Genomic DNA, 27,009 nt, shown 5'->3' on the forward strand with positions numbered 1-27,009 from the left:
AATAAAAAGATTTTAATTTAACAATTAGTTGATGAGTTAGAATATATTAAATTCAGTCCACTGTGCACTGTCAGTTTTGATAGAATCCGCACTTAATGCAAACTGTGCATTTTATGCTTGCTGTCCTTTCTTTGTCAAGAAAACGCAGTCAATTAACAAGAATCAATCGAGTTGCTCGCTATGAACTGCCCTGTATTAGGCTTCATGTTGTAAATAAGTAAAGAACCCAAAATAAAATGAATAGGTTGAGTCGATTTCGATTGCGTAGAATTTTAGCAAAGTCCTTTAAACTTTTACAATAATTGTAGAGCGCTTTATCTGATTATTATTAAAGCAACGCAATCATGAATGTACTCTAAGTTTGACTCTAGGGTATTAAGACTGAAAATGAGCAAAAACGCCAGAAAAACGGAATTTAATTTAATTTCTCTTTAGTTAGAGGAACATAGAGATCAAGTGGAAAGCCTGCAGCAATATCCTTGCCGTGCAAAGGAAGCATTTAGTGTTGCACGACAGCCTGCGCCCAAGTCACTTAAAGCACGATAAGAATGTCGGCTCAAGTCTGTTTTTTTCTTTTTTACATTTTTTTATAGCCAACTATGTTGGGGCAAGTGGCGCATAAGTAAGCAAAACACATGTTTCAAGTTGGGTAAAAGATAAGAAGTACGTGGAAAATTGGTGCAGTAGCACCTGCTGCTCTAAATATGCAAATATACTCGAATATAGTGGATGGATAAATTAGACAAAGCCTTACTTATTTTATTTTGCCTAATTTTTTTTGCCTTCAGCTCTACCTCAACTACTTTTACTACTTTGTGCGTATTCCAACTATGAATCATTTCATAAACAACTAACATACAAGTCGTTTTCCTTATCGTAGTTCCAACTAATCAAACAACCTCCATCTGCCATTATTTACACCACTTTCTGGCCATTTGTTTCGGTCTTCAAGCCTACCTATAAATATATATATATATATATATATATATATATATATATTTATACATTTATGTAAGGCGTATCTGCCAAAAAAAAAATGGTCAAGTGCTGAAAAGTGGGTTGTGGAAAAAGTTAAAAATTGAAATGTGCAACTTTCCAACTTCACAAAGGGTGAAATTGTGATGAGGGGATTCCTTGGATAGGTCTGCGGTTCGCCATGCAAATAATAATAACCGTTGAATTGCCAAAATAAAGCAGCTCCAAATAAAAGTTGAACAATATGTTGTCCTTTTTTTATTTGTTGCGTTTTTTCTTTTTTTTTTGGGTTGCCACTTGGTAATGTCGCCCCAGTTGCAAACTGTTTAACTGTTGATAATTTGTGCAAAAGTTTTCAGCTGCCACTGGGAATTGTTTGCTTTTTTTATGAGTATCGCTGGGGTCTGAACAAAAAAAGAAAAATCACTTTTTTCAGTTTTCTTGTTTTTATTTGTATTTCTTTTTTGCTGTACTGTTGAGCAGATTTGTGAGTAGCACTAAATGCTGATGGCTTTTTTATTGACATCCCTGCAGTTGACAGCGCTGCTCAGGTGTATTTCCCCAAAGCTCTGAGGCGTCTGCTGGCGACTCCCTATCCAATCAAACAACTGTCTTCTTATTAACTGCATTTGCGTAAACAAAAAAATAATAATAAATTCGTATAGCTAATACTTGTAATTATAATATCAAGCTCTTCAAACAATAGACGAACTCAACTTTTCATAATGGAATGGGTGGGTGTACTCATATTTATTCATAAATTTAAATCTGCTAAGCGTATACGTAAATAGCATTCAACTCGATTAGATTTTCTTGTAATATATTTCGTTACTTGCATTGTTTTAAATCCGTACGCATTGAGCGGTCAGTTTGATTAACAGTAATGTGGATGCCGTTCAAAATGTAACAGCGAAAGAGAAAACAAGAGCGAGCTTTTTGACACCCACAACCACCCGCTGGGCGTCCCAAAAGAGAGAGTGAGAGACCACGTCATGAAAAATATGGGATATGATTATTCTTGCTCATTCTTCATCTGCCATCGTATATCATCAACAATAGTCATAACCCCAGCAGGGGACCGTTGACATGAGGCACGTTTATTCATGGCATAGAGTTGTCCCTTAAATTAATGACATCATTTACAAATTTGCAAATCGTCGCGTTCTGTTATCGGCAACGTCAAGGTGCAGAGTGCGGCTCTCTAAAATTTGAACATTGAAAAAATGGTTGTGGGAAAAGTGCCGTAAAATAACAAGCAGCACTTTGGGCAAAAGGGTGTCAAGTGTTGTGCAAATAAATGCCATTCAATTCTCGTTTTCATTTGTGTTTCTTTTGCTTTTCTATTGAGAGCTCTAAGGATTATCTATGAATTTAAGCCAGTTCAATTTGTTTCACTCTTTAATTTCGAAAAACTAAATAAAATATCACTAAATCGGACACACTTCCATAACAAACAAAAATAATAAGTTAACAATATAAAAAAAAATCAGTGGCCGTTTCTACGGGTCATTGCGGCAAATGATGGATATACGACGGTCCTTCGTCACGGGCTTGCCAAGAAACTTTGAATGCTCTTTGGACAGAATTTCATGTGTGAAATTGTATCGAGCCGTGTGGCTCATGATGTAAAGTGAGCGACGTGGCAACAGTAGATCCGCATAGAAATTGTTTTCCAGCGCAGTCACCGGCTGCTGGCGGTACGCGGTGTCGTCTTCGGTACTTGTTCCGTTTTGCTGATGCTTTTTGGCATCTGTCCGCACCAGACGCATGACGCTGTCGCTGAGCAAACTGATGCCCGAAATGGTGTTGCCGCAGTACTGTTAACGAAATGAGAGTTTAATCAAAGCTACTCTTGTTATGGGCTGGATAGACTTACGCGAATGCTGTCCACATGCGGCTTGATGACACCGTCAGCGGCTAAGTCCAGCACGTGCACGTAGGGCATAATAGCGCCATTAAAGGCTAGCAGACGCACACGCTCCAGAAGCTCTCGATTTTGCGGATACCATTTTTTGCGTTCCGTCTCCCTAAAGCCATGTATCGCCTGCCAACAGGGAATTAAATTGGTATTTTAAATTGCGTTCCTCTTACTCACATCATCCCAGTGGTCAAACTCATAGCGCAGTCGGCTCATATAGGGTTCGATTTCCTCATGCAACTGTTTCTCCTCTGCCTCGCTGATGAACTCCGGCACAATGCGCATGTGCTGCTCAAAGTCTCTTTGCTCTGCCGGCGGCCAATTGCCATGAAAACATGTCAAGCTGTTTTTATTGTTTGTATTTGCTGCAACTGTATATAAGCAAAACGCATTTGGATGTTATAATGATGCCATAGCGCCTTCCACTTTAGATTTGCACATGTACAAGGACATTAACATAAACCACAAATACCTGCACAAGATTAAATACCTGCGCGATGACAGCGTCGCAGAATTTGTCCAATTAACGCGCTTCGGCGTATAATAACCATTGTTTTTCGGCAAATTGTTTCACACAGTTAAGTTGCTGACAGCTGTTTCTGCTAATTGATGAATGATAAGACTCGATATACATGCAGCCCTGGCGCAATGCGCGCACAACATTTGTAATCGAGCTATCGGTATCGGATTTTGAAGAGTCTCCTATCGGCCAAGAAGGCAAAGCGTATTCAATATTTGGCTTTATTTTAATTTATTGCAATTATAAAGATTATTTGTTGTTTAATATGTGGTTCTAGTTTCAATGACAATTCTTTGTTATGTGTTGTTATATATGCAGTACATAATTGGTCAATAATCTGTGGTTTTTGGTATGAATAAATATAGCTTTGACTAATTTCCCAAACAAATGAAGCTCAATTTATTTTATCGGATTACCATTTACGGATTGCAATTTTACCTGTCACAAAAATTAAAAGGGTTGAGCAGGAAAACAAACAATTTGTAACAGAATTCAAAAGGGATGATGGAGTGGGGGCGGGTAGAGATGCCCGCACAGCAATTCAGTGGAATGTTGCTTGGTAATTTTTTCAAGCAATTTGGCGACCCGGCCGCAAGCTGATTACATCAATGCAAATGTAATGGGCAACGGTAGGAGCGGGTGAATCAAATTTGGCTTGGTTTCGGTCCGTCCGGTGCTCTGTCGCTAGGACTTGGAGCAGTCCTGGCCTTTACATTAAATGGGATCGGCATTTTTCTTTCGGTCCACAAAAGAAATCCTGAAGCTCTCGGCTATGTCTTCTTGCATTGTTCATCTGTGTTAACGTGCGTTGGCGTGTAAATGATAAATGAGCAACACCGTCGACTCCTCCGAACGTTCAACTGTCCCGGCACCTAAGGCAACTCCATCCACGGGGCTATTAGTCGCTATTGTCCTTTTCCGCTGTTTTGTTTCCATGCTCATTCAGCTTTGCCAAATAAAAAGCTAGAAGGTGCAATGAGTTGGCCTTTTTTTGTTGCTAATGGCCAACTGTCTACTTATGTTTTGAAATTTTTTCGCTCATATGAGAGATTTTATTGGTATTAGAAACTTCAAACAATTTTTGTCTTATATTAGAAGTGAACGGAATATAATATATATACACATATATGTGTAAATTTGTATCTTAGCTTAATTATTTTATTTAAAGCATATTTATGGCTTCAGTCAAGTAGTTTCACTTTCTTTCATATAAATCGACAATACAGCAAAATCTGCAGATTTGCGTATTGTAAGTAACATCAAACTAAAAAGTTGTTTTCCATATTTCACTTATTGGTAACTTATATAACTTAACAGTAATATTATTGTGGAACTTTATTTCTGAGCAAGCTTTGTCCTTCGCTTCTGAGCGCTTGGTTCAAAATAATGCGTTTATTCTCTAGCTGTGTGCACAGGTCAAAGTGTTTCAAAAACATCTCTTTAGACCTTTGCGTTGTACTATCGCTATTTCCGCTAATTTTTTCGAGACGAGCTTTCTCCAGCGTCGCTTTCAATTGCAGACGACTGGCATTAACCACATCGCTTTTTGTGGCAACAGCCTCCGGTTTTGGTGAAGCAATTGCTGCACCTGTTTTTTTCGTTGTTGTTGGTCGCTTGCTAGAAGCAGCATGCGAGAGTGCTTTCTTTTTGGAAACTGACGCTGTCGATTTTATTGGTTTATCTACAGTTTCTATGTCGACGGTAAAGTACTTGCACAGTAATTGACTAACTGTGGGACGCTCTATCACGATATGCGGCTTAACTGGCACAGAGTTAGCACTACTACAAATAGAAGGAACGAGGGCTCTGCTTACCACTGCACTAACCAGGTTTTTATTGGGATGCAGCTTCTGCTCCGTAAAGGGCAAGCAAAAGCGATCAATATCCTCTTCTACCTTCATTATCAAGTACTGACATTCTGCATTGATCTCGTGCAGAGTTTCTTCGATTTCGAGTAGATATTGAGTTTTAGTGGTCGGATCCTAAGCATGCAAAATATAAGCAAAATTAAAACTATTACAACAACCGCAACTGGGCAACTTACGGCGCTCTCGTGTTCGGCAAATACATCCGTGATTGTCTGCAAGAATGGGCGAAATAATCAATTAAAATTTTATAGTATAATTCATGTTTAATATTTACCCGATGCACCGTAAGATAATTCTTTAGAGCGGACTGACAATAGATAATGTCCTCGCGCAGCTTGTATGGTATTATGTAGAATTGTTTCAGATAATACTGAAAGAAGCGGTGCGCACTGTGCATGGATTCTGCCTCCTTCATCTTATTGAGAAATGCGGTAATAATGTCATGGCGCTCCTTTTCGGAGAAATCATTAAAATTTATGGACTCCATACTACACAAATCAGATCGACGTGTGTTTTGATTGTTGTGATGCCTGCTTGCCGCTTATTTTTGTTGCCATCATATCGATATATCGATCACTCAACGATATTATCGATGTCGATTCTTCAGCGATACTCAATATGATACGAAATTGCTTAACACTAAAATAGCCAGCACTGTAATTGATGATCAACTCCGATTAATTCATTAGACTTTAAATGTAATTGGACTACAAATTGCACTTCCAAATGAAAATGCAATTTCGACGAGTTATACAAATTGAGTGTTACCCATTAAATATTTTTCACAAGGTACACTCCCATTTTGTTCATAAGAAAAACTTTTAAAATGTCAACTTTTTAGAGACATTTAAATTATTTACAAGATTTTCTCTTGCGTATTCGTATTAATTATAAAAGGCATGTAACCAGCAGCTTTATTTTATTATTCATTAACACGCTTTAAGAAAAACTCAAAACTGGTACCAACATGAAAATTAATTAAACCGAAAGTAAGAGAGAGCTCAAGAATAATGTAATGATGGCAGATACCATTTCTAATAATTTTCATGTGTTTCTTTGTTGGATGCTTTACTTTTTTTTTGTTAGATATTTTGCTTGGCCCTTTTACGCTTATCAACTATGCATCGTTTTTGCAGATATACCTAATGCCTGCTTTGCGATATCCTTCGCAACTTAAAGGCTTTTCAGTACAAAACTTTACCAAAAGCAGAGACCGCAAAAGGGTCGCACCAGTTTCCCCTTACCACTTCCTTTTGACTAGACGCAGCCTAATCTCTGAGCAGCTTTGGCGTCGCCACACCGACAAAACAACAAACTCACTGAAAAGCTTCAGGCAGACAGGAAACAACACAGCAAAACAAAAACAAGCTAAAACTTAAGCTATGCTCTACCTAGTCAAAATGGCGAACAATTAGGTAGAATTTAAGTTTGGACTGCCAGTTCAAATCACTCAAGTATGCATTGATGATGTACATGAATACAAGTGTAGCAGTTAAAGCAGAAAGCACATAAATTGTTTACGCTGTTGAATGAGCAGCTTTCAAATAAAGAGCTGTGGGGTGTAACCTTCCTATAGACAGTTCCAGATACATTTCGTGTGCATGTTAATCCTAAATTGAAATTGCATTTACAATTTATTTAGCAACCTTTCAGATGCATTTATTGAAAATATGTTAGTTGTATACATTTTTATAGAATTTTGTTTGGTTTTTTCTTTGTAAAATTTGAAACAGTTAACAATAGGATAGCTAAAATACATTTATAATGCGCTTATGAATAAATATTTTATTTTGTATAGCTTATACATTTGTAACCGCTTTCTTTTTTTTGTAAATATGAAGAAGGAACAAAATCTTTTAAGAAAATGTACCTGATACAAAAACTCAACGTCATTTAAGTTGTTTTCCCTTACTAGAGCGCATTAGTTGTCATTATTCTTAATCGGACCGGTAAAAAGTGCAGCACATCTCATAGGTTTAGGTTTTTGGCGCTTATTACATGACTCACTTGAGTCGTCAGTCATATTAAATGCCATTATTTCCGATACCAACTTATCTATTTCAACATTATTTGAAGCGCGAACAATAGTAGGGGATTTCAAAAACTTGCTACAAATTTCAAATTTTACAATGTCAAAGTCTTTGCCATGTAGCTGGTACATTTTAATGCAATCCTTAACCAAAGTGGCACGCAGTTTCAGATCTGCGACCGTTCTGGTTAGCGCAGCGACTGCAATGTAACAACGACTGTGCTCCAGGTGGTACCCGTCAGTTTGACAGCTACTGATGACGGCCATTAGCAGTTGAGACAGCGGCTCCTCTAAAGCAGCTGCCAGCTTGGGCATGTCATCCTTGGCGAATGCGGCACCGGCTAACGGAGTGAGCACAATCTCCTCGCGCTCAACGAGATGTGGCACTATTTGACAATACTTTGCCACCGCCAATAGACTGGCCTCCTTAAAGGTTAGCTCCAGACAACCATCTACCAGGACAGGCTGTTGCGGCTGCTTTGTATTTTTGGTATACATAGATATGATCAACGAGTGCCTTACAGACTGGTCATCCAGCAGAAATCTCCAAGTTCTGTTGTTCTTTCGCGCCTTGGCCTCTTTCAGTTGCTTGCTGTACTCGAAAATTATTTGCTCTGCGAAACGGCGACTCACCGTTGCCTTTGCATAGCTTGGCTCTTCGGTGAAGTCTGGACAGATCTTAGTGAAGGTTTCCACTAGCTTTTGAAAATCAAAGATGAACTTTCCACCGACAGACATTTTGAGAGTTCTGAAAGATGAATATGCATAGTTTCACAAGGATGTTAAAATCACAGATGCATACATACATATATAAATATTTATATGCTTTGCAATTCAGGCCTCACATACATATATATACAAATGTATGTACATCTTTCTGTATCTTAAATGCGCATTAATCTTTTGTTTATTTTTACTGACAGAGCTTTGTTTACATTTGTATAGAGTCCAACTTTTTTATAAAGATGGAAATCAAGACACCCAATCAGATTGAGAGACATACATAACGGTATTGCCTAGCTTGAATCTGCTGACATTTGCACGTTTGTATTGAAAAGCAAATAAACAAATCGTTATCAAAACAATATTTATAAACCCATGACATTCTAGAGGAGAAACTAGTCCTCATTGTATATTTAATTGGCACTACTTATAGATGCACATACATACATAAAGAGTATTCATTGTGTATGTGCATAAGCCAAACTCTGATAAAACATACTGTATGTACATAAGTAAATATGTACATACATATACATATGTACATACATATATCTCATGCGATGTTGAATAAGTACAAACACTTGATAATTTACTGAACAACTATATTAATATGTAGGTATATAAGTTTATCACTTTGTATATTCAAACATAAACTGCAAACTGCAAACTGATATGTGCTAAGTAGTTCTTAGTTTTCTTAGTATTCGCTTACTATACTGAAAGTCACGAACTGAAGATTGTACGCTCGCCAAAAGCGAAAATCAATGTGAAGTCCCGTTTTGTTTGTCGGTCGAGTTGGATTTTTTTCTTTGTGTGGCAACTAGTGGGCGCAGCTTTTGTATCACTTTGCTGCGATATATGTATATTGCGCCGTTTGTAACATATTGCCTATCGGATGCCTCAATATATCGCCATGCCGTCTAGACTTGGGCTGCTGGTGGTGATCGATCGCGATATACTGATCGGCAGGTGTACAATATTTGTATTTCTTTCTGAAACAAAAATAATTATCTTGATCAGTCTAGTCCGATCGCATTACTGTGTTGTCTGTTATTATTATATTATGGATATTATACAGCCTGCATGGTCTTCCCTTTAAATTTCTCGTCAAATTTGATTTGAGATTTCTTCACCACACCCCATCAAGTTAAATTATTAATTAAATTCGTATTTGCTTCAATTATTTAATATATAATTTCCATACTTATTTACTTACAAACTTCCTTTGTACTAATCATTCGTTTTTAATTATTTAACAGCACTAATTTACATTCTCCATACGATAATTAGTCTGGCAACGCTGTGACCCAGATAAGTGCGATATGTTGCGCGCAGATTAATTAAAAATACAAAAAGATTTTATGTGCAAAGCGGTAAATAGCTATGTAAAAATCACATGCATATATTGTTTGTATTGTTATAGTTAATCGAGAATATTAAATTGGACGAATGACCTATTCGCAGCTGATAGGCCGATCAGCTGTTTCCACGGCTCGCATACAAGCTAGAGATTGTTTACATTCTAACGGCAGTTAATATTTTAAATTTCATTTATAATGCTTTTTATATTCTTGGTTGTTTCATTTTATTCAATAGTGGTTGATGCCGATACAAATGTTGGTTAAACAGTGCTTTTTTATGTTGTTTGTGTATTTATTTTTGGGTTTTAAGTTTCTATTTCTCATTTTTTTGTTACTTTAGTTTTACACATATTTTTATGCAATATTTTTTTCCTTTATTTTCGCAGGTCTTTTAATTTTTATTTGTGCACTGCCTGAATCGAAATCTCATTTTTCGCCTCTAAATTCCGACTGTCTTTCACTTCTCCACGACTAGTAAAACGTTGCCCCTTTTCTCTTCTTTTCCTAATTAACACACATACAAATTAAATTCCTTCTTTCAGATCATTTCAGTCATTTTATGCTGATTGGCCCAACTTCTGCCCTGACCTCAACTAACAAGTTTGGACTCTTCCCTCCGAAAGGTGGTGTACTGATCGACCTATCGATGTATTCGGCGGCCATTACAGCATACATATGTATATGGAAAGTTATAGAGTACGATTTCTGCACCTGTTCGTCCTCGTGTGTGTAAATATCAGAATTGCTGCAGATGTTATTGAGCGAATGCTTGTTAGCAACCCTTATCTCCTGCTTTTTAGCTTAAAACTCTTGAGTTTAGAGACTTTAATTCGCTTCACTCACATGAGATTGAGAGCTAAGAAATAGAGTTCTTATTGAGAGTTGTGATTAAGATGGAAAGTTGAGATTACGAGCTTGCAGCTTAAATTGGTTGAACTGCACAAATTTGTTTTGTGTGCCAACTTCTGACGCCAAATGCCTCTGCATTTTACATATGTAAATATAAATAATAATAATATTTAAAAGATTTTGCTTGTATTGGCTCGACTGACAATAGAACATAAAGTGGATCCTTGTCAACACACTACTCATTTGCATACGAGTGGGTTGATTTTTTTTTATTGACTCACTGGTCTTTGGGTTGTAATCAATTTATATTCGAAATAGTGGTATTGATATATCGCAATGCCAAAAAAATGAACAAGAGAATAGAAAAGTAAAATAGCAACGACAACAAAAGGCATAACACAATGAGAAAAGCGTGCAAAGGGTGTTGCGCCAACTGACAAGTGACACTTTTTCAAATTGAATTTTTCATTGGGCCCCAAAGCGAAACGGGAGGTGGCGGAAATTCAACAACCGGTCACCAGTCAAGTACTGGCGATGGGGCTATGATTGTCATTTATTCGTACACACACACACAATTATATATGTATTGAAAGTGTCTGGGCTTTAGTTGTCAGGTTACACACATGACTTTGGAATATAATAATATATTCAGTATTAAAATAAAAAAAATAACTACAAAATCAACATCGATCTGTGTATTTAAAATAGTTGAAAGACTACCAATGGAACCAGATTATAATACAATATTGCTGCCTATTATATCGGCCGTTATGCTCTCAAATAATCGTCCCTTAAGCTTGGACGAGATTTCAGATGGAGTTATTTCGGTGCTCAGCTCGCAGCAGGAGAAACAAATATCTACCGGTTCTACAAGTCGGGAGTGCACTTCCGATGACAATTGTGCTCAGATCAAGCCTGTGCAGAGGAAGAAGAAATAAGCATGTCGTGACCATAACTATAAATATACAAATTTGACAATATCCAAAATGACAAAAATTCACAGTTCGAATAATAAATTTATTACAATTCGTCATATTTGTTGAATGATAGTTGATGGAGCTTAAGAGTTATTCTTGTTTATTTGCAGGTGTCTGAGGTTATTTAAATCAATAACGTCAACTTCAATGTCAATTGGCGTTGGTAAACTTGCTGAAAGTAGCAGCAGGTGCAACAAACAGTTTGTCCGACGAGTCTCTCATAGCTCTTGTCATGTTTGGCCTCGAGACGCAGTGCCAGTGATTGTGACCTCCGCCGCAACCAAGGCAATGTGACACTGACTGTGCTGCAAGTGGAAGCCATCCGATTGGCAGTTAGTGATGACCACCTTGACCACCTCACTGCTGTCCACTACACGTCTAGTTCGCGCCGTCAAAACCGATGCAATTTTGAGTATGCTCTGTGGCAAAAACACAGCTCGCCCCAAAGGTGTCGACATTATTTTATCTCATGGCCCATTATGCGTTGGTAGCGGGAAGCATGGTAGAGGTTTAAGTAAGTCTTCTAGTCCCGCAAATGCGGATTAAGTTTCATCGGGCTCTTTAAGGATGAATACGCTGTTGTCCCCGCTAAAAATGAATTTCCACATCTGAGGTCTGCCGTTCTGTTTGATGTGCCGCATCTTGGGGCCAAAGTCAAAGAGCATCTAGTTGGCAGAGTGCCAGCTTTGAGTTTTATCAGCCCCATTCGTTTGCCGGAAGTCGGCACAGATCTCACTAAAAGTGTCACATGAATTATTCAAGTCAAGCTTGCTGATAATTATTTAATTACGCTGTGAAATTTAAAACCAAAAAAAAAGGGACTGAAGTATGTAGATATTTACATAAATCTAGGCAATTTACGTGTTTGCTTATATTTGTGAATAAAAAAAAATACTTTTGCGATGATGATGTTATATATCCTTGCTGCATTATTTTTATATGTGCAACATATGTGCTTCTCTATCAAATATCTGTAAGCAATCTTGCAGACAGTACTAAAAATATATCGATGACAGTATAAGAATGCACAAGTAAAGGTATTCAGTTTACTGCGTTTATATTATTTTGGTATTATAGTTTTTATTTAATATGTAATTGTGAGTATATAATCGAATTCGGAAGTGAGCCTTTTAGTAACCAGATTGTGCATTTCCGAGCACACATTTTACTGTGTTGCCATTTAGTAATTGAGTTTGTATGTGTGTCAGAATACAACGACCGATTAAGTAATTTATTTACTGTGAAAGTACTGTGTTCATAACTGTGTGTATGCGTGGTGCCCCTATTCAATATAATTAAGGTATTCACTACAGATATATATAAATATATATATATATATATATATATACAGAGAGATATATATATATATATATCTAGAGAGAGAGAAGCAGAGAAATAAAGAGAGAGAAAGCTGGAGAGAGACAGAAAAGGAGTAAGTTGTTATCTTATGGATTCCGAAGTTTTAATACTTTTGCTGATATTCATAGCTTGGTTTGAGCCACACAACGGCTATATATATGATCGGATCCGATCTGTAAATCAAGACAGCTTCAAAAGTTTGTATAAAGACATGTAGGGGATCCACATAAATAAATTGTATGACCAATTTCAGACATGAGTGTTGTTCAAACAAGGGGTGTCTTTTAAATGCGGCTGTAGGGGGCAGCCAGAATTTTAAATAAAACTCGTCTGTATATGATATGGCGGACATACATAAATCCAAATAAGGTGGGGTGTTCATACTGACATACGATTAAGGGTACGGTATATAAATATAACTTATGATCTGAATATACGAGTCAAATTCGAACTAAAGAATACACATATTCGTAAGTTTTCGTATCAATTTCAGTAATTTTTCTATTTCTATATGGAATTAAGATTAAACTTAAAAATAACAATTGTGGCCTTCAATGAAAACTCGAGGTTAATTAATTTTTTATTTCGTTTTTATATCTAATACTTCTCTTATATATTTAAAGGAGAAGTCCCTGACTACAGTATCTAGATTCTTGATCAGCATCACTAGCCGAATTAGTAATAGTTTTGAAGCTATCTTGATGAAACTTGGCATCTACTCTTTCTTTTTGCAGCAGCAAACTTTTTTGTTTAACAAGTTATCTTGACCAAGCTTACGAAATATGTATGTATAGAAACAATAAGTATTCTATGTTTTATTGTTTATTTTTTAACAATACACTTTGCAATACCCACCAACCTTTGTGGAAGCATCACCTCAATAACATCGTTACTCACATTTGCGCACAAACTGAATTAGGCAAATTGTCACAAACCAGAGTCGTACGTCTATAGAACAATCGTGCCCCTATTCTACAGTGCCGAACAACGTAGAGATTTTTAAATTGAGAGCAGCCCAGAGAGAATATTTTGCTCCACTCTCCACATTAATTTTTTTTTTTTAGTACTTGACATAATTATTTCATATTTAGTTTAAATGTGGATTGACATTTTTTGTAGTTTCAAAGATTTTTGCACTTAATTTGTATGCATTTGTGTCGGCAAATTAAAAATGTATTTCCTTATTTAAAAAATTTGTATAATCGTTATCCAAAAAATCAATTTAAAAGACAATTGTAATGTTAAGAATGTTTCGAAAATGAAATCTTGGTTATTATATATAATAAACTGATTCATAATAAGTTGAATTTAACTTTTCATACAACAGACGAAAAGAACGATCAAAATTCTATTTTTTTTGGTGTTATATATATACTATATGATCACTTTTAAAAAAATCTAAATAAAAATGCTGTCAGCAACCCTCTCAGGCCTACTTTATAAAAACATACATACATAGTATATACATATGTATGTATGTAAATTCCATGTGGAGTGCAAACAAGTGATCAACATGCAGGTCGGGTAGGGTGAATACAATGGGGATCGTACTAATAATGTCTATGTATGTGTACTGTATGTGTATGTGTGGCAGCAGCGTTTTCTAGGTAGTTACTCACTCGCGGTCAGAACCCTCTCAGTAAATCATTATTAAATTAAATTGTATGTAAAAATGATAGACAGGCTTCCTTTGCCGAAGCTTAGTTTAAATTACTCGCATATCTGCTTTAATGGGCATCAACTGGCGTTTTGTTCATGAATATCTGTAGTAGCATATGCTCCACAGCCGAGAGAGATTCAGTTGGATGTTAGCAAGTGGCCCGTTTGGGTGTCGTGGGTGCGTGAAATTTCCTTTCTTTCAACTGTAATGCATTGTGTAATAAATAAATATGTGTATACTCTATGCACAAGCTATAAATAACTTACAACAAAGATGATTAAAAGCAAAACACAAATTGAACAATATCCTTTATATCGTATTTATAAAATAATAAATATACTAGTGATGCAAATGTTTACGAATAAAAAGGAATCGATACATATGAATGAGTGAATTTTAAATGTATTCCTGTTGTGTGCTTACAGATCTATAATAGTAAACACAGGCTAATCATCAGAAACGAATCGAATTGAGTTAACATAATGTCCAGTAATTGTGGGAACGATGGCGACGGAGGAGGAGATCGACAAAAGCATGATCCCATTGAGATGGGTAAACTATTGTGCTCAAAAGACTTAACCACCACAGGACAATCAGCAGAGGACACTTCAGTCACATCAACAAGTCATCAGGTAATTTATAAAGTAATTTAAAAAAAAGTATATTTATAAATAAATCAATTGGAGAATAGGTCCTTGATTATATAACTATTACTTATTTTTAGTTAACAAAAATCCAGATTCCCGAGCGTGGTAGTTGGAGCTCAAAACTAGATTTCATATTGTCTGTAGTTGGTCTTGCAATTGGTTTAGGAAATGTTTGGAGATTTCCCTACTTGTGCTACAAAAATGGAGGTGGCGCATTTATCCTGCCATATATTATAACATTGTTTTTAGCTGGTATTCCCATGTTTTTTATGGAACTGGCGCTAGGTCAAATGTTAACTATCGGCGGTCTGGGAGTTTTCAAAATTGCTCCAATCTTTAAAGGTGAGCATGTTCTTGGGAAAATTTGACTCCGATTATATTATAAATGAGTCCATTCATTCATGTCTTCAGGAATTGGATATGCTGCTGCTGTTATGTCCTGTTGGATGAACGTTTATTATATTGTTATTCTGGCTTGGGCAGTGTTCTACTTTTTCATGTCGATGCGAGCCAGTAAGTCTATCTAAAGCCATTATCGAGAAACTAGTATATAGACAAATGTATATTACAGATGTTCCTTGGCGAACGTGTAACAATTGGTGGAACACCCTCAATTGTGTCAATCAGTATGAGCGGAAAAATCTGATTTGCTGGGATAAAATGATTAACGGAACTCAGAACAAGATTTGTTCCGTGGCTGCCGCGAATATTTCCTCATCACAGCTGACAGATCCAGTTAAAGAATTTTGGGAGTATGTGTAAAATTTGAACAAATTATACTAGTCATAATTTGAAACATGTAATTTTAACAGGCGACGAGCATTACAAATATCGTCTGGAATTGATGAAGTTGGCCATATTCGTTGGGAACTCGCTGGCACCTTGTTACTTGTTTGGATACTCTGCTATTTTTGCATTTGGAAGGGAGTCAAGTGGACGGGAAAGGTCGTTTATTTTACGGCACTCTTTCCGTATGTTCTACTGACAGTTTTATTAATTCGTGGCATTACTCTACCTGGCGCTCTGGATGGTATCAAGTATTATATTATTCCCAACTTTTCAAAACTTTCTAATTCCGAGGTAAATATATAATTTAGGTATATGTAAATCAATAAGATACAATCAAGTGAATTTGATAGGTTTGGATCGATGCGGTGACACAAATTTTCTTTTCGTACGGCTTGGGCCTCGGAACATTGGTTGCCCTGGGCAGTTACAATAAGTTCACCAATAATGTATACAAGTAAGTTCGACTTGCATATCATAGAGCTGATTTAATTTACCAATTATAATTTAGAGATGCACTAATTGTGTGTACAGTCAACTCAAGTACAAGTATGTTTGCTGGATTTGTGATATTTTCGGTTATTGGATTCATGGCTCACGAACAACAAAGGCCAATAGCCGAAGTGGCAGCATCAGGTTCGTGAATTGCTTTACATATGTGTATTCATTGATTGAGCATAATTTCAAATGTATTATTTTACACGTATTAATGCAAGACTCTGATTTTGTACAGGTCCAGGATTGGCGTTCTTGGTGTATCCATCAGCTGTGTTGCAGCTCCCAGGATCTCAAATATGGTCATGTCTGTTCTTCTTTATGCTGCTTCTTATAGGTTTGGATTCACAGTTCTGTACAATGGAGGGCTTTATTACGGCTGTCATAGATGAGTGGCCACAATTGTTGCGTAAACGCAAGGAGATTTTTATAGCAATTGTTTGCACGCTAAGCTATTTAGTTGGATTAACCTGCATAACGCAAGTAAGCCATATACATTTATATATTTCATATATATATATATATATATATATATATATATATATATATATTTGAATATAATAAAAAACATAAAATTCTTGCTTACTTAAATAAATAAATTGCATATTTTCAGGGTGGCATGTTTATTTTCCAAATACTCGATTCGTATGCGGTTAGTGGCTTCTGTTTACTTTGGCTGATATTCTTTGAGTGTGTTTCAATATCCTGGTGCTATGGAGTTGATCGATTTTATGATGGCATCAAAGACATGATTGGATACTACCCCACAGTGTGGTGGAAGTTTTGCTGGTGTGTCACAACACCCGCAATATGTTTGGTAAGTCTGCATTTGGTAAAATAATAGCATGTTAGTTTGCTTTTTCATCTATATTTTCTTGTATGTTCTTGTTTATCTTGCTCATAGGGAGTGTTCTTCTTTAATATTGTGCAATGGACACCAATTAAGTACCTGGACTACAGTTATCCATGGTGGGCACATGCGTTTGGTTGGTTCACGGCATTGTCCTCGATGCTTTATATTCCAGCATATATGTTCTGGTTGTGGAAACGAACGCCCGGAGACTTATGTGAAGTAAGCATTCACTTTATATTATTTAATATTTAAAATTTATATCTTTTAATTCATTTTGTTCAATGGTAATTGAACTGATTGTTTTATTTTTAAATGAAAATTTCGCTAAATCAATTTTAATTAAGCTATCGTTCTCATTTCCGTGTTCGTTAAATTATTATTATTAATAGTCTTAAGAGAAATGCAAAGCCATCAACTACGAAATCTGCACGTTATTAAAAATCCTCTCATTAAATTCACGTTTCAGAAAATACGTGCGATTGTTCGAATTGATGAGGACATTCCGCGGTTACGTGAGAAAATGCAACAGGAGGCCTATGCTAAGGAAGTTGAGTTTAATTCATAATAGGTTTAATCGAAAAATGTCTAAAGTACTCGCCAATTTGACAACATCAACGCAAATTGCACAATTTTTATATATTTTGATACAGTTGTCGTAGTAGAGTTGTTTGTAAGTAATATGTTCTGTTTTTGCTTTTAAAATCAACAGTAGTAATTTTTAAACACATTTATTTCTTTCTTTTATCATGATGTTGAAATATTTTTAATTAGTATAGGTTAGTATTCAGAGTGTAAACTATTGTAGAATATATTGTTTTCAAGCAAATAATTTAAAACCATCAGCTTAAAGACGAATGCAAAACAATTAATCAAAATTATTAATTTGATATAAGTAAGTACATATGACTAATGATTTGTATGCATAAGTTTTATCAAATATTAAGTGTTAATGTTGAGTAATATTCCGATTCCTATTCTGTTTTCTTATTGCTTAACATTTGCCTATACTTACATGCATACATACTCGTATTATAATAGATGTTATGTACCTTTTGTATACCTGTGCACGATTGTTCGTCAGTGGTTTACTAGAATTTATTGATAAATTTAATTTAAAATTATTCTTAAAATTTAGTGGTTACTTAGCAATAATATGCCCACCATACACATATATATATTATATATAATGTTATAATATACCACACATCAAAAATGCACAACTGCATACATTTATTAAAATGCATAACTCTACGATATCAAAGCATCATCAATGCACATACAAAGACTTCATAAAGAATGGTTTTTATGGCGTTAGAGTATGTACATACGTATACTTATGGATATATAAAGTATTTGCGGCATTTAGTTGCCATTACTTTTTTAAAATGTTTAGACGTAAAATGCTTGTGTCAATTAGTTTAATATCTTATTTTCAAACATGAAAAAAAACATATAATAAAATGTTACTATTTTAATTTGTATTATTTATGAATTGTTGAAAGGTTAGGGGATGTGAAGTAAGTGGTTGTTTTTGGTTTATTACGATATTTGTTCAGCCACTTTTCCAATTGACAAACATATTTAAACAACTATTAAACTCTATTTTGCTGCACAAGGTATTAAAAAAATAATGGGGACAGAGAAAATATTGGTGTGCTGGACTGCAATAACAATTTGTTCATGGCAAAGTTCGCTTTATTTTATTGGCACCCTAAATTTAAAACTTGTCTTCAGAGTATCGTGATTTTATGGTTGTTAGCTCTTTATTCAGAGTTTAAGTTGAGCTCCGATAGTGTTTGTGCACCATTATTTTTGAGTGTTCAACGAAAGAGGGGCTTAGAGGCGATAAGGATAAACGTAAAATGTTCACGCATATCTGTGTTTGTTCTCTTCGGTAACATTAACGAAACTAATAAGGAAGTGAACACAAAGGTCTGGCTATCACTGGAACAAGTTCCGCTGAAAAGATAAACTCACCAGGTTAGAGCGAGTGTGTGGTTGGTGGACAAAGCACACAGTTCGATATAATGGCATGGATGAGTTGACAACAAAGCAAGTTGGCTGCAACACTGGCAACACAATGAAAACTGGCAACAGTAAATATAAGTCGACAGGCAGGACACTAGCTAACGAAGGCTTATGGCCTCTGTTGCGTCACTTCAAAGCTCTGACACTAACAAATCAGTGTTTTAGCCAGTGTACGAGGCACAAGTGCTTGTTCCAATTGTGTGAATGAGTTGCTCTGTGCATTATTGGCAATTTGCCGAACACAACCAGGAGTCCAATATGTGTAAAACATATCTTGATTAATATCTGTCGTATTACCAAAATTATGCCACGACCTCTAATGGTGAACATTCTCAGATATGGCTAGACTGTCTCAGATATTAATGTTATATTTATATACTTTAACAAAATCATGGTCTGCTTTCATATACAGAAACTCTATATCAATAAGAAACACAGAAAAGTGACACTGATACCCGAAATAAAAAAAAATGAAAAAGCCGATAAAGGTTATGCACAGAAAATATACATTCAAAGAACCATTGCAAAACAAGTCTCATCCAGCTGGTAAACAATAAATAATCGAACTTTGGAGGTGTAGAGAGGAGTGCACAGCCAAGCTGTGCAATTGTTGTTCTGCTTTTTGCTAACAACCCACAAGTTGATGTACATATACGTTTGATATTGGACCACTTCGTGGCTAAATGAGTCCCAGGGGCGTATTTGAGGTGCTCACATAACCTTAAACAAAGTGCTACGTTACCGTTACACATTTCTTGTTGCTAGTTCTTTTTTGGCTGTTGTACCTGAGATGCCGGCCTGTTGGACTGTTATTTGCCAAAATTTAATTGATTTCTACTTGGCTGCTTTTGTGTTTCCATGACTTACCCGAAGTTTGTCATATAATTAGGATGAACACAAATGCGAGAGTGAAACTGAAGCACTCAGCACAACAATTCACCTTGTCCCGTGTGATTCTTCGGTCGTTGAGGCTGTCCCTAGTGCTTTGTAGTTTATTTGTTGCAGACGTTGCTCATATTAATTACATTGCTTCCTAGTCGTTTCTAATTAAGATGTACTTTATCGCAATTATTCGAGGTCGGCTAAATTCTAATCGGCATCGAAGGTTTCATCTATATAAATGGGCTAAATGTATTTGTGATGCTATAATGAAAATAGCATTATTAATAGTATTATAGTATTATTAATAGTATAATGGAATAAATACAGAAACAAAATGTGATGGGTAACAATGTTTAAGTTAAAGTATGTAAAAAATGATACAAAATGCGACACTGCATTGCCATTTATTTTTGTCCATCAACTTTGGTTAAAGCGTCATTTATTTTGAGTAAAAAGAAAAACTGTAACAGTGTTTTCATTTTTATCATCATATTTCCAGCTGCGCTGCTGAAGTCGTAAATTATGTTTATGAGTACTGGCGACTACCCGATGCTTGCCAAAATGCTAATTAACTATAAAAATCGATAAGACTGACTGCAACTGTGCTCACAAAGCTCTTGATGAGCTAGTTGAAATGGTCTGCTGCTTATATTGCATTTTATATCAGGCTTCCAAAGAGAATGAAAAATTCCATTTTGGCAACATTTAGCCATTATGTGGATGGGACGGACATTGATGAGACTTAGTCTGCTCAAGTTTGCTTTCTTATTTTATGTACTGATTTTTTTCTTCTTACAATTCCCAAAACGAAAACTAAGTTGCAACATATTATTATAGATATTTTGTGCCCTCTGGACTATTATTATAGCCTCCCAACTCCGATTTGGTTTCGACACACTGGCATTACTGAAAGGACATGGATTTTCGTTATTTTCTTTAATTTTATTTATTTTCCTTGCAAAGCCATTATTTACTGAAGGGAATTGACATACGCGTAAGCACATACGACCCAATGCGAATACCAACACGAAAGCCATTTATCTACCTACAAATGTGCAACAGTAGTAGATACATACGCACAAATACCACATACATATATCGTCTGTGTACGTGTGAATCTTAAAGATACTCGTTTATCTCTCTTGGCATTGTTGCCCGTCTGTACTTCTTGGCGAATCCTTTTCACGAAAAGTGCTTATTGAGTCGAGTGGACACTGCTGGAAAGTGACAGACTCCGAGTATTGAGTAAACCGATTTGCTAAGAAAACAATGGTTAGTAAAGGTACTGAAAGAAATGCGTAAGACTGACAAAAACTGTTTAAATTAGGATTCGAACTGAGCTGTGGAGACATATCTGTCATTCGATTGTATGCAGTTACATGTTTCTTCTGGGATCTGATTGAGCCACGTGTCAGTCTGAGACCATAAATTTGTGTGTAGCCACCAGGCCAACATAGAACGTACCAAAACTGCCAGATTGTGCCCCCAGACGAAAATCAATTGAACTGTAATTGAATTGCAAACACTTGAGAGTCAAAAACCGCCGAGAGAACGCATGAATATTTTACGTGAACGTTTTGGCACCGAAAACAACGAACAAACTCAAGTTCTGTTCGAAGTGTTGTTTTTTTTTTCCGAGCACAAAATACCCTTGCAAAAATATTGTTGCTGTCACTGTTTGTTTTTAGCCTAATATATCCTGTGTATCGACTTTGGAGATAACATGCTATCGTGGAAGTAAGAAAATAATGATTAACAAAAAAAGTCTACTTTCTCTTATGTAATTTGTAATAAAATAAAAACTGCCAACAATTTGATTACCGTTTGCGTATTGAGAAATTGAGTGAAATGGCAGTGTTATTTTCTAGGGTATAGCCAGCGAGAGAAAAATTCAAGAGAGCGAGAAATGCTGTTACCCAAATTATCCACAAAATATGCAAAAACGGAAAATAAATTTCGTCGAGGGAGCAGTTGGAGTCTGCCAAATATTCATTTTACTTTAGGCAAGCCGAGCAGAATATTATGTACATTGAAGCGTGTGAAAAACGATGTCAGCACGTACGCATATCCATCATGTGAAAAGCGAAAGAAAAGTCCTCAGAAATTGGCAAAATCGAAATGAATTTTTTTTTAGGTGCCACTCCAAGGAACTCGAGTCGAATGCAAGTAACTGCCTCAACTAAGAATAAAACAAACCGGAAGTGTAGGCAATGGCAACAACCAAAAAGCGAATGAAGACCGAAAACATTGAAGTGGTCATGCATGAACAGTAAATGACGGTCTGCCAATGTGTGTGTGTGTGTTTGTTTGTTAGTTTCCGCCGGATGTGTCGCGAATGCACCAACGCTTGCGTGCTGCGAAAGAAAAGTAAATTAAGTAGATCTTATACGAATAAATGTTTGTCTTAAGACTCCAATTTCTTACAGTGAAATACGTGCTTGCTAATAACATGTTAAAGATTAGAGAATTCCAAGAAATCCCGAAGAGGTAATATTAGATGTTGCTAATAAGTTCTGGTTAGATTTTACAGCTAACAATGGATACATTAATGGTATGTACTATATAAATGAGTGTTTAAATTGACATATGCCAGAAAGCAACGTCTTTCGCAAAAGCAAATAAACTGCTTGACTGAGCACAGCCAAGTACAGATTGGGTCACTCATACGCAAATTGCGCATACGACATGTTGCCAATATTTATGTTTTCCAATGCTTGCTCACTCAAATAGCTTCAATTTTACATTGACTGACTTTTTCTTTGTTTTGAGTGCCAGCAGCAATTTTGAACACCCTCTACCTATACAATTTTGCAAAAGGGTATAATTAAGTGAACTTGTTTCAATGTTCTTTTGACAATCAAAAGGTGTACATATATTATTTGATTGTTCTATCAATATATCTGTTATCTGTTGAATGTGCGACATTGTCAGGGAATGTGAAATCATACTGATATACAAATGAATTAATTTTTTCTCTCCTTGTCTCATGGTGCTCCGGCAGATGATTCAGACACGGAAAATTCATTTCGTCACTCGCGTCTTTTGCTGTGTTCTCTGGAATAAATATACATATATGGAAATATATATATATATATAATATATATAATATATATATTTATATATATATATATGTCCATGTGTAATTCATCTTAAATATATTTTCTTTTTACATATTTGCTATGACCTGTCAGTCAGGAAGTTTGTTCCGTACGCGGATGTGGATATTTGAACTGGGGCCTCCTGTTCCCAACAGTGCAAATGTTATTTCGCTTAACGTGAATATGCCATTATAGAATACATAAATACGTATGTAGATACACAAGTCGTACATAGTTACATGTGCGCTGTCTTCATGAGGAGTCCATAAAGTCTGTAACTGCTGATGCCGTATTTCTCGTGTTACAACTCTTACCTTATTTTCCACAAACGCCATGGGCTTGATTGTCATATTGCAAGAGATAACGACTCGGCAGATGGACAATAGACAGCTACATGCATATCCTTTTCCTTACATGTCGATGCGCAGAGCTGTCGATGGTGCGTACCTGGTACCAAGTGTCTCCATTGGGGGCTGCTGGCTTTTATGACGCGAGTTGTTGTTGCTTCTGCTTCTGCTGTTGCTGTTGCTTTCACATCTTCCGCTCTGTAGGGCTTCCACCCGATGTGTACTCAACAGCAAATGCATTTCGCAAGTGCGACTGGTTGTAACAACAAAAACTTGTTGATTGTCGCTCAGGTGCAACGGCAACAACTCAAACCAGCCAAACGTTGCGAAAGTGTGTTAAGTGTAAATGCATTTCAGTTGAATTTACTGCGACTTTAAACCATAGTTCCCAGGCAATTAACAGATACACGGCGAAACATTAAATACAGAGTAACTTCACAACTGTCCTAATTAAACCACTTTCAAGCCTGACAGCATGGAAATTGGATCAATACTCGTATGTGGTGTGCAAGTAAAATGAACAAGTGGTTTACTGGTTGGTTTGGCAATGGCAGACTACTTCTGAATGTAATGTCAACAACTGTCGAGTGGTATTGATGATAAGTGCGTTTCCGTCAGTTGAGGAAATTAAGGGGAAAGATCATAATTTCCAAAATTAAACTAGTTTAACTTACTGATATGTGATGCACCTAAACGAAACTATATTTAAATTGATATTTAAATACTTACATATGTGCTCGTACTCGTACAATGCAAACACGAATTTTCATTTTGTACCTGACACATCTAATACATGTCGCACATGAATATCAGGCACGTTTTTGCCTTTGTATTGTGATTATGTCCCCGTTTCCACAGCATAGAACAAATACGTGACAGTCACGTAACACATGCATATAGACATGTACATACTGATTTGCATATGCAAACCTAGTTCTTCCACTAGTTATTCACATACTTCTATGTGCACAAGTATTCTCCCTAGAGAGAGAGACAGACAGAGAGTAAATCTCTCGATTTATGCAATTAATGCGCTGGGATGATAATAAATAACTACTCATATAGTCTTTTGATTTATCGACCAATTGTTTGTCATACAGCTGAATATACACTTGATACTTATATGGTAATCCCAATACCCAATATGGTATGATGAAACTACTATTGTTGAAAATACTTCTTTAATCATGTGGCTTCATAACAACTTCTTAAATGCCAAATAAGTACATAGTGCGAATGTTTAGCTCATGGGGGTTAAATATTAACTACACCTCTGGTGGACACGGGCACTTAATTACAAATGTGTTTGCCAAAATAGTTAAAGCCATTTCATGGTCGAATGTGCGGACCAAATTGGCCAGCAGCACTAGTAAATCAATTTCATGTTCTAAGCACATACGCACAGATCAAAAGCAGATGCAGAAACGCCTTGAATTATGGTTGAATGCCTCTCGTTGCTCATTTACGTTGTGGTACGCAGGATGCTCGTAAACAATCTACAGCACAACAGGGCTCTTACTTCTGCCTCGATGATGTTCCATTTAGTGCAAGCAGTTTGCATATGAGCAAATGGACACAAGCATAAGCACAAGCTCAAGTGTACACGTATGTAAATGCCGAATACAAATACTTGGAACAGTGTGCATAGCTGTAACGGAAGGCAACCTACTTATGACAGGACTCCACAGACAAGGACAATGCGCGCATGACTAAATCAGCATCAGCACTTTATATTCATAGCACTTGACAGAATTTGGCACAATTTGAATGGCATCGAATGTTAAATATAACTTAAGAAGTAATTATATATATTTAAAATAAATTGGTATCGCAAGCCTACAAACGTTCCTTGTTTGAAATGTATTATCGATCTAATTTGATTGCCATATTTGACCACAACGAGTAATTATTTGAAATAATCCTAAAATTATCAGCTATTTGCAATGTAAATAGGAGAAATTCTCAATTACAGTGTTTAATGTCCATTTGTGTAGTGCTGTGTGTGGGTCTGTCCCTATGTGCGTGTGTGTGTGTGTGAGAGAGAGGAAACAAAGACAACAACTCTCGGTACCAACTGTGATTTGCAATGTCCTGTGGCAGGGCAATAGACAATTTTGCAAATTTCCTAATTGCACTTGGTTTGGCTTGCTCGGGCTGGAAATGATGTCGCTCGGTTTACCACACAGCCAACAATTTTGGGGTGAACGTCAATTGATGTAGTCGGACCAGGGCGGACCAGGGCGGACCAGCACATGTTGCATCACTTTGAGGGCCAATTTGATTTTGGATTTGTTTGCACTTGTAATGTCTGTTCTTGTGGGAGCTTAAGGGCTTAAAGCTGTTATTAAGTCGATGGTCAATAAAATTTATAGTATATTTTAATATCTTATAAATTAAATAATAAACATTGCTGTGTATTGCGGTATTAAATGGGATGATAATAACAATGTGGCAGAAAAATCAATAATATTGCCTAGAAATCAATTGTTTTTTTATAACTGACATGTGAAAGTATCCGATTTGATTTGTCATTTCTTTATCCTGCTGGAGGAAAGGGAGTTCGCAGCGCTGCCATTGTGTTAAGTGTGAGTATCTTTATTGGCCCCGTGTTTTCTCCCCTTTAATTTTATTTCAGTTTTTTCCCTCGATTGCCTTTGTTTGATTGATTGCTTTGAACTTGATTCGTTTGAACTTTAAATATTAATCGCAAGTGGACCTCTTCTTGGGCTTTTCATTTTCAAAGTATGCATGTAAATGTTGTGCAACAGCAAATGCACTGTGTATGTGGGTGTGTGTGTGTGTGTGTGTGTGTGTGTGCGTATGCCCTAAGGGCACATATCTGTTATATCATCATGCTCTTGTGTTGTTGCTTTGATGGCTTACGCACTTTTCACGTTTTGTTCCCCAATTTGTACTCATATTACTCCACTAGGGGCGACAGGAGCAAATTCAAAGCACAACCCTCCTATTCATTGACAATTCAAATTTCAAAGCCTGAAACTAAATTTGAATGGTGAAAAGCTCGCCCATTCGATCCTATTCAATGTCCAGCTAGTTCCCTGCAAAGGTCTCGAGCTATTCGGTCATCTGACTATTTTATCGATGCGAAACACAAAGTTTCCAGTTTTTATTTTCCTATCAATGAGCTCTGTCTGCTTTGGATTTTGCTTTAATTAAAAATAAATATACAATCAGGCATTGGAGGGCTTTAGTCCTTTGAACTAAACTTTCAACTTTGGACAATTTTCGGCGATCGATTGACACGTTAAAAAGTTTGGCACAGCTGTTAATTATTGTTACTTACTTAAACAATCATTATAATTAGTCCTTTTCGTTGATGCGCTGAGCTGAATGACACGATAACAGAATCTACAGACATGAATGAACTCGACAGATTGAAAAACAATTTGTCGAATGAATTATACATGACAAAGTTGAAATTCTGCCACATAAATCAAAGATGAGTGGTTATCGGGACATTTGAACTTAAGAACGAAAAGAAAGAGAAACAAGTAAAACTCGAACAACATTTTACTCATTATAAATGTCATCAAGCATTATTTTTTCCATCAACTCGCTTCAGTTGCTGGCTGAAAATGATTTTTGTTGGCTTTTGCGGGAGAAATGCTGCTGG

General features: G+C 36.3%; 5 protein-coding genes across 8 annotated transcripts; 2 read left to right on the forward strand and 3 right to left on the reverse strand.

Annotated features, from left to right (window-relative positions):
• Nucleotides 1-2,360: 2,360 nt before the first annotated feature.
• Nucleotides 2,361-3,504, reverse strand: LOC6557189 (alpha-ketoglutarate-dependent dioxygenase alkB homolog 7, mitochondrial). Of its 2 annotated transcripts, none has more exons than XM_001984833.2 (4): nucleotides 3,384-3,504; nucleotides 3,071-3,264; nucleotides 2,852-3,019; nucleotides 2,361-2,792 (listed from the first exon to the last, which is right to left on the reverse strand). In XM_001984833.2, the coding sequence occupies exons 1-4, from the start codon at nucleotides 3,442-3,444 to the stop codon at nucleotides 2,475-2,477; spliced, it is 741 nt and encodes a 246-aa protein (XP_001984869.1). In that variant the 5' UTR covers nucleotides 3,445-3,504; the 3' UTR covers nucleotides 2,361-2,474. The 2 variants fall into 2 exon arrangements, with proteins under 2 accessions (XP_001984869.1, XP_032592889.1); XM_032736998.2 differs by having other exon boundaries at nucleotides 3,366-3,417.
• A 956-nt stretch (nucleotides 3,505-4,460) lies between these two features.
• On the reverse strand, nucleotides 4,461-5,796 carry LOC6557179. Its single transcript, XM_032739017.2, has 3 exons — nucleotides 5,556-5,796; nucleotides 5,458-5,493; nucleotides 4,461-5,395 (listed from the first exon to the last, which is right to left on the reverse strand). Exons 1-3 carry the CDS (start codon nucleotides 5,766-5,768, stop codon nucleotides 4,736-4,738), a joined length of 909 nt encoding a protein of 302 aa, XP_032594908.1. The 5' UTR covers nucleotides 5,769-5,796; the 3' UTR covers nucleotides 4,461-4,735.
• Nucleotides 5,797-6,907: 1,111 nt separating this feature from the next.
• LOC116805120 lies at nucleotides 6,908-8,899 on the reverse strand. 3 transcript variants are annotated; one of them, XM_032735421.1, is made up of 2 exons: nucleotides 8,746-8,899; nucleotides 6,908-8,058 (listed from the first exon to the last, which is right to left on the reverse strand). In XM_032735421.1, exon 2 carries the CDS (start codon nucleotides 8,046-8,048, stop codon nucleotides 7,203-7,205), a length of 846 nt encoding a protein of 281 aa, XP_032591312.1. In that variant the 5' UTR covers nucleotides 8,049-8,058; nucleotides 8,746-8,899; the 3' UTR covers nucleotides 6,908-7,202. The 3 variants fall into 3 exon arrangements, with proteins under 3 accessions (XP_032591312.1, XP_032591319.1, XP_032591308.1); XM_032735428.1 differs by having other exon boundaries at nucleotides 6,915-8,058; nucleotides 8,117-8,843; XM_032735417.1 differs by having other exon boundaries at nucleotides 6,915-8,058; nucleotides 8,580-8,748.
• A 2,030-nt stretch (nucleotides 8,900-10,929) lies between these two features.
• LOC6557181 lies at nucleotides 10,930-11,292 on the forward strand. Its single transcript, XM_001984831.3, has one exon. The coding sequence runs from the start codon at nucleotides 10,966-10,968 to the stop codon at nucleotides 11,179-11,181; it is 216 nt and encodes a 71-aa protein (XP_001984867.1). The 5' UTR covers nucleotides 10,930-10,965; the 3' UTR covers nucleotides 11,182-11,292.
• A 3,062-nt stretch (nucleotides 11,293-14,354) lies between these two features.
• LOC6557185 (sodium- and chloride-dependent GABA transporter 1) lies at nucleotides 14,355-18,495 on the forward strand. The gene is made up of 12 exons (XM_001984830.3): nucleotides 14,355-14,416; nucleotides 14,665-14,871; nucleotides 14,964-15,228; nucleotides 15,298-15,399; nucleotides 15,458-15,638; nucleotides 15,699-15,966; nucleotides 16,026-16,129; nucleotides 16,184-16,308; nucleotides 16,406-16,650; nucleotides 16,781-16,984; nucleotides 17,072-17,239; nucleotides 17,487-18,495. Exons 2-12 carry the CDS (start codon nucleotides 14,722-14,724, stop codon nucleotides 17,583-17,585), a joined length of 1,911 nt encoding a protein of 636 aa, XP_001984866.1. The 5' UTR covers nucleotides 14,355-14,416; nucleotides 14,665-14,721; the 3' UTR covers nucleotides 17,586-18,495.
• The last annotated feature ends 8,514 nt before the right edge of the window (nucleotides 18,496-27,009 follow it).

This window comes from Drosophila grimshawi, unplaced genomic scaffold (assembly GCF_018153295.1).
Source record: "Drosophila grimshawi isolate 15287-2541.00 unplaced genomic scaffold, ASM1815329v1 contig_44, whole genome shotgun sequence".
NCBI classification, from domain to species: domain Eukaryota; kingdom Metazoa; phylum Arthropoda; class Insecta; order Diptera; family Drosophilidae; genus Drosophila; species Drosophila grimshawi.

Excerpts from the sequence above, each read along its gene's own strand:
- LOC6557189 (XM_001984833.2), bottom strand. The coding sequence starts at position 3,444 with ATGGTTATTATACGCCGAAGCGCGTTAATTGGACAAATTCTGCGACGC. Across the intron at positions 3,265-3,383 it reads GCGACGCTGTCATCGCGCAG|TTGCAGCAAATACAAACAAT; the intron begins GTATTTAATCTT and ends GCTTATATACAG. Across the intron at positions 2,793-2,851 it reads CGCATGTGGACAGCATTCGC|TACTGCGGCAACACCATTTC; the intron begins GTAAGTCTATCC and ends TTTCGTTAACAG.
- LOC6557179 (XM_032739017.2), bottom strand. The coding sequence starts at position 5,768 with ATGGAGTCCATAAATTTTAATGATTTCTCCGAAAAGGAGCGCCATGAC. Across the intron at positions 5,494-5,555 it reads ATTATCTTACGGTGCATCGG|ACAATCACGGATGTATTTGC; the intron begins GTAAATATTAAA and ends CCATTCTTGCAG. Across the intron at positions 5,396-5,457 it reads TTGCCGAACACGAGAGCGCC|GATCCGACCACTAAAACTCA; the intron begins GTAAGTTGCCCA and ends TTGCATGCTTAG.
- LOC6557181 (XM_001984831.3), top strand. The coding sequence starts at position 10,966 with ATGGAACCAGATTATAATACAATATTGCTGCCTATTATATCGGCCGTT.
- LOC6557185 (XM_001984830.3), top strand. The coding sequence starts at position 14,722 with ATGTCCAGTAATTGTGGGAACGATGGCGACGGAGGAGGAGATCGACAA. Across the intron at positions 16,651-16,780 it reads GATTAACCTGCATAACGCAA|GGTGGCATGTTTATTTTCCA; the intron begins GTAAGCCATATA and ends GCATATTTTCAG. Across the intron at positions 17,240-17,486 it reads CGCCCGGAGACTTATGTGAA|AAAATACGTGCGATTGTTCG; the intron begins GTAAGCATTCAC and ends TTCACGTTTCAG.